Source organism: Galeopterus variegatus, unplaced genomic scaffold (assembly GCF_000696425.1).
Source record: "Galeopterus variegatus unplaced genomic scaffold, G_variegatus-3.0.2 Scaffold2012, whole genome shotgun sequence".
NCBI lineage: Eukaryota > Metazoa > Chordata > Mammalia > Dermoptera > Cynocephalidae > Galeopterus > Galeopterus variegatus.
In genome coordinates, this window is record NW_007728123.1 from 289,131 (window position 1) to 300,707 (window position 11,577).

The window sequence follows — 11,577 nt, forward strand, 5'->3', positions numbered from 1 at the left end:
CGCCTGCACCGCGCTCAGCCAGTGAGCATGAACCGTTCTCCACATGGGATCCGAACCCTCGGCGGGAGCGCCACCGCACTCCCAAGCGGCGCACTCTCCAGTGCGCCACCGGGCCAACCCGTGTTCTATATTTTTAAAGAAATCTTTTCCTGCCCCTAGAGGTCATAAAATGATATACTATATTATTTCCTAGAAGCTTTTCATATTTAGAATATCCACCTGGAATTAATCTCTTGCATAGATCTAGGGATCATGTCCTATTTGTTTCAATATGCATATCCAATTAAACCTGCACCTTTCTCAACCACAGTAAATTGTCACTGTTGTTATAAATCAAGCGGTCCTACAAAAGTGGATCTTTTTCTTATCTGTCTTTCCTTACAGCAGCACTACACTGTCTTAATTATATTTAATATCTAGTATAGCAAGTCATCTTATTTTGTCTTATTCTTCAGGTGTGCCTGGGTATCCTTGGTCCTTTATATATCCACATGAACTTAAGAATCGGCTTGTCAATTTCTAGATAGATTTTTTTTTTTTTAAATTTGATTTGGGTTGCAGTAAATCTACAGACCTATTTAGGAAGAAATGACATCTTTACAACAGTGACTCTTTCATTATATGAACAAGGTGTATCCTTCACTTTTATAGTTCTTTAACCTACATCAATAATGGAGTTTCCTTGCAAATTTTTGTTACATTCGATCCTAGATATTTGATGTTTTTGACATTACTGAATTTTCATCTAGTTCATTTAGTTCAAAATATTTCTATATTTCTCTTGAGATTTTTTCTTTGACCCACATGTTATTTAGAAGTATGTTGTTTAATCCCCAAGTGTTTGGGGATTTCTCAACAGTCTTTCTGTTACTGATTTATAGCTTAATTCCACTATATTCTGAGAGCCCACCCTGTGTGATTCCCATTCTTTTAAATTTAAGGTGTGATTTATGGCCCACAGTGCATTCTATCTTTGTGAATATTCCATGTGTGCTTGAGAAGAATGTGTATTTGGCTACTGGATGAAGTAGTCTATAGATCCATTATATCCAGTTGATTGATGGTGGTGTTGAACTCAACTATGTCCTTATTGATTTTCTGCCTGCTGGATCTGTCCATTTCTGATTGAAGGGTGTTGAATTCTCCAACTATAAATATTGAATTCATCTGTTTCTCTTTGCAGTTCTGTAAGTTTTTGCCTCCCTTATACTGACTCTCTATTGTTAGGTGCACACTTGTTAAGGATTGTTATGTCTTCTTGGAGAACTGACCCCTTTATCATTATGTAACGTTCTATTTATCCCTGATAAATTTCCTTGCTCTGAAGTCAACTCTGTCTGAAATGAATATAGCTATCCCCACTTTCTTCTGGTTAGTGTTAGTATGATATATCTTTCTCCATCCATTTACTTTTGATCTATATGTGTCTTCATATTTAAAGTGGTTTTCTTATAGACAACATATAGTTGGGTCTTGTTTTTTCATCCACTCTGACAATCTCTGTCTTTTAAATGATGCATTTAGACCACTGACATTCAAAGTGATTATTGATACAGTTGGATTAATACCTATTGCATATGTTATTATTTGTTCCCTTGTTCTTTATTCCTATTTTTGTCTTCTCTTTTTCTGCTTTTGCTGTTTTAAATGGCATTTTATATGATTCCATTTTTGTCTTCTTTCTTAGCATATCAGTCATACTTTTTTTTTTAAACCTTTTTTAGTGGTTGCCTTAGATTTTGCAATATACATTTAAACTAACCCAAATCCATTTTGAAATAACACTACACCACTCCATGGGTAGTATAAGTACCTTACAATAACAAAATAATTCTAATTCCTTCCTTTTGTCCATTGTATCATTGCTGTCACTCATTTCACTTATGCATAAGAAAACATAAGCATATATTTATACATAAGCATACGTAATCAAATACATTGTTGCTGTTATAATTTGGAACAAACTGTTATCTGTTAACTAAATTAAGAATAAGAAAAATTAGACTTTATTTTACCTTCTTTTATGCCTTCTCTAATGCTCTTCCTTCCTTTTTTTTCCTTCCTCAGAAACCATGCAAGCAAGAAGAGAGTGGAGTGAAACATTCGAACCAATGAAAGCAAAAAGCCACCAACCTAGAATTCTGTATCAAACAAAATCATCCTTAAAAAGAGGAGAAATACTTCCTCAGGCAAACAAAAAGTTAAGGGATTTTGTCACTAGTACACCTGCCTTGCAAGAAATATTAAAAGAAATTCATTAGAAAGAAGGAAAATTACATGGGTCAGAAACTTGAATCTACATAAAGAAGAGAATTAGAGAAGAAATAAGAGAAGGTAAAATAAAATCCTTAATTTTCTTCATTCTTAATTGAACTAACAGATAACAGTTTGTTCAAAATAATAATAGCAACAAAGTATTCGGTGATTACAGCTTATGAATGAATGAATAACAGCAATGTTACAAGGGACATGAGCAAGGAACTGGGAATACTTTGGTAAAAGGTACTTGAACTACCTGTGAAGTGACACAGAGTTACTTAAAACAGGACTTGGATTCTTTATAAGTGTATACTGCAAACTCAAGGGCAACCACTAAAAAAATCTTTTTAAATAAGTAATGATATGCTAACAGCATTTTGCTAAGTGAAATAAGGCAGGCAAAAAGGACAAATATTGTATGATTCCACTTATGTGAGGTACAGAAAGAGTAGAATAGAGGTTACCAGGGTCTGGGGGGAGGAGGAAATGGGAAGTAACTGTTCAATGTGTACAGAGGTTCTGTTTGAGATGATGAAAAAGTTATGTTGATGGTTGTAAAATATTGTGAACGTATTAAATGCCACAGTGATTAAAATGGTAAATTTTATATATATTTTACCACAGAATTTTTTTTTAATTTAGTGGTTGCTCCTCAGTCATGCCCCCTTGCCACGTGCAACCAGCCCAGCGACGACCACTAAGCCACAGCAAGAAGGGCCCTGGGTTCCCAAGCTGGGATGGTGGGTGGTGAGGGCTTTTGCCACACCCCCCTGACATCTGCACCCACCCTGGCAATGACCAAGCTACAGCTGGAAGTCCCCTGGACTCCCCTGTGGGAATGAGGGTGGTGTCACAGGCCTCAATCCTGCCCCTCCTCCTTCCTCCTTTTTCCATCACATTTCCTACCCCTTTCTCCTTCCCTCTCCCTATCAACTCTTCCACAACATCCTAGAACGTAAAAAATAAAATTACATTTTCTTTAAAAATAATAATAATAATAATTTAGTGATTGCTGAAAGGTGTTCAGTATGCATCTTTAATTAACTAGTCTACTTACTATAATATTTTACATGTTATATAAAGGTCTTATAATCATATCCTCCCAAATCCTCCCTCCCATCTTTTGTATTATAGTAATTACATAGGCTATAAACATACAATCCATTTCTATTATTGCTTCAAACTTATCTTTTAGAGACATTGAAATGAACTTTATATCTACTTACATTTATGCCATTTCCATCATTCTTTATTTCTTTGTGTAGATCCAAGTTTTTGTCTGATATCAAATTCCTTCCATCTTAAGAACCTCCTTTAATATTTTTTGTAGTGCAGGTCTCTGGTAATGAATTCTCTAAATTTTTGTTTTCCTGAAAAAAAGTCTTTATTTCTCCTTCACTTTTGGATGAAATTTTTTTCTAGGTATAGAATCCAGATTTTTTCTTTCCACATCTTAAAGACCTTACTCCACTATCTTCTGGGCTGCATAGTGTCTAAAAGGAATTTTACTATAATTCTTATCTTTGTTCCTCTGTATGCAATGTACCTTTTTTTCCCTAGCTGCCTTCAAAATTTTCTCTTTCTCTTTGGTTTTCAGTAGTTTGAATAGGGTGTGTCTCAGGGGGTTTTGTTTGTTTAATATTTATCCTTATTTGCGTTCTCTGCACTTCTTGGATCTGTGGTATGGTATCTCTTTTTTCCTTTAGAAATTGTCTATTATCTCTTTGAATATCTCTTCTTTACTCTCCTTCTTCCTTCTGAGATTCCAACTATACATTCTTTTCACTTTTTGATATTATCCCACAGCTATTAGGTGTTCTGGTCTTGTTTTTTCCCACTCTTTTTTTCTCTTTGTGTTTCAAGATGGGCAATTTCTATTGATCTATCTTCAAGTTCACTGATCCTTTCCTTAGCTGTGTCAAGTCTACTGATGAGTGTGTTAAAGGCATTCATCAACACTGTTATCATGTTTTTCATTTCTATTATTTCCATTTCATTCTTTTTAATAGCTTCCATCTCTGTTGAAATTGCTTTTCTATTCATGCATGCTCTCCACCTATTCTGCTATAGCCTTTAACATATTAATCATAGTTATTTAAAATTACCTCTCTGATAGTTCCAACATTTGAGTCATATGAGTCTGGTTCTGTTGACTGCTTTCTCTTTTGACAGTTTGCTGTTTTTCTCTTGCTTCTTTATGGGCTCTATACTTTTTGGTTGAAAGTCAGACATCATGTACAAAACAATTAAGACTGAGGCAAATAGTATTTATGCCTGGAAATGAGCATTTTTCTTCCTTTCTTAGGGCTTTAGTTCAAGGGAGAAGGTTAAGTCAATCTACCTAGGAGTGGAGGTGGATTTGGGTTTCATTACTGCTATGGTTATTCACAGTATACAAGAGACTTCAAATTCCTCTAGCATTATCTAGTATTTGGGGTGTAGGCTCATTTGCCAGAGGTTGTTTTTTTTCTCAGTCTGCTGCTCCACTCTCAGATTTATGTCTTCTCTTTATGACTGCACCTCTCTCTCCATGCACCTGCCTCTCCCCTACAATGGACTACTGCTACCCAACATTTTCTATTTGGGTGGTGGGGGCAAGTGGGAAGGGGCATTTTCTGAGGATCAGCCTCAGTCTTAGGTTCTGTGTCCCTGGCTCTTGGAGAAGTTCCCAGTGATCTTACTTCTACCTCAGCTCTAGGGGATCACTAATGATCCAGCGTGTATTTGTGACCCTCTCCCAGGGCTTTCTTTTTCTTCTGTTCTATTCCCCAGGCTGCAATTGGTCTTCACTTTGCCTTGGGGTTAATAGGGCTTGTATTCCTTCCCTTAATGGTGTAAAGCTTTTGTTCTAGCAAATCCAGGTAGAACTTAGTGTCTTCCCCATAGTGGGTGCTGTTCCTTCCACCAGAATGCACCATGAGGAAGGCTTTCACACTCTTTCAGACCCTTCCCCCCGATTAATCTCTAATTCCTTCTTCAGCCCTGTTTTCCCTCCTTCCTGTGTTTCAAACTGGATCCTGTTAAAATCTTGCCAGAGGCCTGCACATTCATCTCCATTGATCTAGAGCTATGAGTTCTACCAGCTTTGCCTGTGATCTGCCAGCCACAGGCATCTCATCTCAGAATCTTCCCACACCCAGGCTTGATTTTCACTGTATCTGGCAGCCCTTCACCACACACTAAGATTCAGGTTTACAAATATTTCCCACGTTTGACAATGAAAGAGTATGCACTTGTTTTTTATTCTCTTTGTTGCTTTGTCATTCAAAGAGGAAAAGGTGAAATCTGTTTCTTTAAAAGGACATTTTTAAAACCAGAACTTGGGTAAGGGAATTTGTCCTCCGTTTGAACATTAGTATAATAAGCTTGGACAAATACATATCAGAGTAGGGATAACATAAAAAACAAGAATTCAAAGGTATTGCATAACCACTAACAGGCTTTCCATGTTAAAAAAAAAAAAAAAAAAGGACACTGAGAACAATTACAAACGATTAACCAATGCAATATAAAATAAATTCTTTACTGAAATATACTATTCCCACCACTTTAACTTGAGAGATATAAATAAACTAATTTGTTTATTTCACATAAATGAAATAATTGAAAGGGCAATTAATATGACTGAGTTTTCACATGAGGACAAACTAAGAGCAGGGCTCTTCAGCTTATAATGACAACAGCTAAAAGAATATGGCCCAACTTCACAAAATCATAGACGATACTGAGTGAGCATTATTTTCTTCACAAAGCCTAGAACGAATAAACTATGCCCTATTGAACACTGTTATGAACTGAACTGTGCCACCACAAAATTCATATGTTTAAATCCTTACCCCCAGTGTGACTGTATTTGGAGAGAGAGGCCCTTTCTAGAAGTTGTCTTAGTCTGTTTGGGCTGCTATATCAAAATACCTTAGACTGGGCTGGCCCGTGGCTCACTTGAGAGAATGTGATGCTAATAACACCAAGGCCACGGGTTCATCCCGGATGGCTGGTTAGTTCACTTGGGAGAGCGTGGTGCTGACAACACCAAGTCAAGGGTTAAGATCCCCTTACCGGTCATCTTATAAAAACAAACAAACAAACAAACAAAAAAATACCTTAGACTGGGTAGTTTATAAACAACAGAAATTTGTTGCTCTCAATTCTAGAGGCTGGGAAGTCCAAGATCAAGGTATAAGCAGATTCAGTGTCTGGTTAGGGCTTGCTCTCTGCTTCAAAGATGGTGCTTTCATGCTGTGTCTTCACATGGCAGAAGGGATGAACAAGCTCCCTCAGGACTCTTTTGTAAGGGAACTAAACCCAAATCACCTCCCAAAGACCTCACCTCTTCATTCCATCACAGTGGGGATTAGGTTTCAACATATGAATTTCTGGGGGACACAAACATTCAGACCATAGCAGAGGTAATTAAAATTAAATGAGGTAATAAGGGTGGATTGCTGGTTCAACATAATTAGTATCCTTATAAGAGACACCAGAGGGTGTGCATGCTCTCTCTCCCTCCGCCATATGAAGACACAGCAAGGCAGCAGCCAGGAAGAAAGCTCTCACCAAAAACTGACTACATACCCTGATCTTGGAATTTCAGCCCCCAGAACTGTAAGAAAATAAATTTCTGTTGTTTAAGGCATCAAACCTACAGAATTTTGTTATGGCAGCCCAAGCAGACTAAGAAAAATATGAAATAAGTAGTTTTAGAATCAATAATTTCATGTGTTTTAAGAGGAAGTTTAGGGTGAACAGGTTAAAAACTAGATCTAGATAGAAATTATTAATAAACTTTGGGGTATTTTCTTAATTTTAAAGTTGTTACATAGGACAAATATGTTGTCCATTGATAAGGCATTAAACTGGGCTGTTGGGGCATACAACTGGGCCACCAATATGACCTAATGTATGACATGTTTATATTTCTGCTCAATATGAAGGAAAGCAAATAACATTATTGAAATTACTTTCAAGGAACAAACCAATACTGAGAAGGTCTTCTGACAAAAATAAAGGAATATTCGTGAATGGTCAAAAGGATAAGTCTTGAATTGAGTGGCAAAAAATATACAAAAACAAAAAGGATTTAAAAATATGTTGAGTTTTCTTAATGAGGGTGGCAGGATGAAGGAAAAGGAGAAAGTACTTAAACTCTTTCAAGTGCCCCAACTTAAAATAATTCTAAGTTCTCTAATGATGGTACAGTGATTCAAAGGGAAGAGACATAACCAGGAAAGCAAATACAGTTATTGCTTACATGTTTAAAAGACCCGTAGGGAACTGCTGTGGACCCTGTCTCTTCTAGATAATCTTCCCAGCTTAATTCCACTTCTTCCATACCAGATCCAGCATCTGAAATTAAAAACAAAACAGGTGAATCCCAATTAAAGAAAACTCAAAATATAACAACATAAATTTAGTAGACTTAACTTACAGAATTTACTTCACAAGTTAATTGATTTTATGCATAAGAATTAAGTCTTTTTTAAATAGGTTCCTTTAGTGCATTGATTGTCAATGAATCTTATCAGAATGGTAGTTTGACATGCTGTCTCTAGGTGGGAGACACCCAAATCTGGAGCTCTCCCAAATCAATCATATAAAGCTAGTCAGAGTGGAAACTATTACAATCACTTTGGACTACAATTTAGTATCTAATGCCAGATATTTAAGATACTTAATAGGCATTTCAAACTTAAATTTTCAACCTGATTCTTTCTTGGTACTCTCCAACTGAATAAAAGTTTCTACAGGTTGAGTATCCCTTATCCAAATTGCTTGTGACTAGAACGTTTCAGATTTGGAATTTTTTTCAGGTTTTGGAATATTTGCATGTACATAATGAGCTATCTTCGGTATACTGAATTGAATTATGTCCCCAAAACTCACTGAAGCTTGAATTGTATCCCCCAAATTTTATGTATTAGAAACATGGCCCCCACTGTGACTGTTGAGAAGGTGGGAAGTCCTACTATGGTAATTGAAAGGTGGAGCCTTGAAGAGGTTATTAGATAGTAGGACCATTCCATAGTGATTGGATTAAAAATGGTTGTTAGGGGTGTGGTTCTGAGGGCTTTAAAAGAAGAAAAGAGAGTCTCTCTCTCCTTCTCTGCTCTCTCTGCTTCCACCAGCTCGCAATGTGAGAACCCTGGATCACTGTCACCACCACCAGATGGACTTTGGATTCCCAGCCTCAGAAACTGTAAGCAATAAATTTAGTTTTCTTTATAAAATACCCGTGTATTTGGTTATAAGCAACAGAAACAGACTAATACACTGGGGATGTGACCCAAATCTAAATATGAAATTCATTTATGTTTCATATACATACATCTTATACACATAGCCTGAAGGTAATTTTACACAATTTTTTTTTTTAAGATGACCAATAAGGGGATCTCAATCCTTGGCTTGGTGTTGTTGGCACCACGCTCAGCCAGTAAGCCAACTGGCCATCCCTACGTAGGATCCAAACCCGTGGCCTTGGTGTTATTAGCACTGACCTCTTATGAGTCATGGGCCAGCCTGATTTTATATAATATTTTTAATAATTTTGTGCATGAAACACATGACCTGTCACATGAGGTCAGGTGTGGAATTTTCCACTTGTGGCATCAAGTCAGAACTCAAAAAGTTTCAGATTTTGGAGTATTTGAGATTTCAGATTTAGAATGCTCAACCTGTACTAGTCAATATTTTAGCTCAATCCATAAAAATGTGAGGTTATCCCTGCTTCTCCCTTTTTTTCATACCTTACATCTAACCCATAAAAACGTTCTATAGGCACTATCTTTAAATCATATCCCAAATCTAATCACTTCCCACCATATCCCATTGCTATCTCTAATCCAAGGCCTAACCACAATATCTTTCACTTTTCAATCACACTTGAATAAAATCTAAAATCTTTGGGAGACTACAGAAGCCCTACACAGTCTGACCCCCTTCCTATCTACCTTTCCACTTTATCCCCAGTCAGATTCTTAATGCTCACTGCACTCAGGTGGCAATGAGTTTCTTGACATTCTTCTTTAATCATGCTCTTTCCACAAAGCCTCTGCATTTGCTGTTCCCTCAGCTCATAGACTCATCTCTCAGTGTTGATCACACCTTCGTCTCACTCAAGTCTCTACTCAAATGTCACCTCTTCAGAAAGGCCTTCCATCAGTACCCATCTAAATGGTGCTCTGCTTCCATTTTCCTCATCGCATTCATTCCTACCTGACAGTATGCCATGTCTTTTTATCTTCCCTACTAGATCATAAGCTCCAAGAAGACAGGATTTTGTTTTGGTTACCCTATATCCCTGTTACACAGACTCTTAAAATACCTGGTATACAGTAGACATTCGATAAGTGCTTGTTGAATGAGGAAAGATTCAAATACTCTGTAATCCAGCACCTTCACTTCACATAATTCCCTAAGCAGGGATTTTTTTGTTGTTGTTGTTCACTGATATATACCTCTGCCTAGAACAATGCTTGGTACATAGTGAGTTCTCAGTAAACAGTTGCTGAGTGAGTATACCCTACAGGACCCATGCTTCACATGAACACAAGAAGGCAAATACAAAGACAGCACTGCTTGTAATTGCAACAGACTAGAAGCAATCAGTAGAACAGATAAATTACGGCAATCTTTCAATGGAATATACAGCAGTTGAAATGAATGAGCTAGTATTGACATAAATAAATTTCAAAAAAAAACCCACATCAAGTAAAAAAAGGTAAGTGCAGAATGAAAAGCACAGCTAGACACAATTTAGGCTTGAAAACAAAACTCTGCAGTATAATGTTTATGAATACATGCATATTAATAAAAGTATAAAAACAGGATGGCAAAAATATATATCAACTTCAACAACATTACCTTTGGGGACAGAGAAAAGAAAACAGGATTAGAAGTTAAGTACAAAAAAAGCTTAAGCTATATTATCTTTTATTTCTTTTTTAAAAAGGAAACACATGATAAGATGTTCAATGTTACTAATAATTAGGAAAATTCAAATCAAAACTATAGTGAGATACTACTTCACACACATTACAGTAGCTATTACCAAAAAAGTAGAAAGTAACAAGTGTTGGTAAAGATGTGAAGGAACTGGAACCCTTGTGCACTGCTGGTAGAAATATAAAATATTGCAGCCACTGTGGAAAACTATAAAACAGTTCCTCTAAAAATACTTATTTTTTAAATGACCATATGATCCAATAACTCCACTTCTGGGTATATACTCAAAGGAATTTAAAGCAGAGACTCAAATAGATATTTGTTCACAAATGATCATAGCAGCAATATTCACAATAGCCAAAAGGTGGAAGTAACCCAGGTGAACATCAACAGATAAACAGACAAACAAAATGTGCTGAATACACACAATGGGATATTATTCAGCCTTAAAAAGCAAGGAAATTCTGATGTATGTTATGATTGAATGAACCTTGACTATATTATGCTAAGTGAAATAAGCCAGTCACAAAAAGTCAAATACTATATAAATCCACTTATATGAAGTACCTAGAGTAGTCAAATTCACAGAGACAGAAAGTAGAATGGTAGATGCCAGGGAAAGAGGGGAATGGGCTTATTAAGCATTACTGTTTAATGGGTATGGAGTTTCATATGGGAAGATGAAAAAAACTCTGGAGATGGATGGTGATGATCATTGCACAATAATGTGAATGTACTTAATGCCAATGAACTGTACACTTAAAAATGGTTAAAATGGTAAATTTCACACTATGAACATTTTACCACAATAAAAAGATGGAAACAACAAATATTGGGCAATGTTAACATTTATTAAATATTCGTGCTAGGTACATGGCTGTTTGTTATATTCTTGTCCAAACATTTTTATGTATTTGAAATTTTTCATTAGAAATACAAGCCAACGGGTTACAAAGTTATAGTTGGATCGGAGAAATAAGTTCTAGTGTTCCATTGCATAGTAGGGTGACCACAGTTAACAGTAATATATTGTATATTTCAAAATAACTGGAAGAGAGAATTTTGAATATCCTTACAGCAAAGAAATGATAAATGTCTGAGGTGATATGCTAATTACCCTGATTTGATTATTACACATTGTATACATGTATTGAAACATCACACTGTACCCCATAAACACAGAAAAGTATTATTACGTATAGATTAAAAATAAATTTTAAAAAAGATTAGCTTATCAATGAATAAATGTCAACCCTTGGGGGTGGGCATGGAATACAAGTCAACAAAGACTGCATTGAGAGAATCCTAGAGGCCAGTAGAAAGTCAATTCCTATTACTAAAACATAAAAAGGCTGGGCATCTGTGGTCCTTAGC

At 36.2% G+C, this 11,577-nt stretch overlaps 1 protein-coding gene across 1 annotated transcript in view; it reads right to left on the reverse strand.

Annotated features, from left to right (window-relative positions):
- SFMBT1 (Scm-like with four mbt domains 1) overlaps positions 1-11,577 on the reverse strand; it is an 85,673-nt gene that overhangs the window by 42,327 nt on the left and 31,769 nt on the right. Inside the window, exon 3 of the mRNA XM_008580080.1 lies at positions 7,511-7,605. Within this exon, the coding sequence (XP_008578302.1) occupies positions 7,511-7,605 (95 nt within the window). The remainder of the gene's footprint in view (positions 1-7,510; positions 7,606-11,577) is intronic.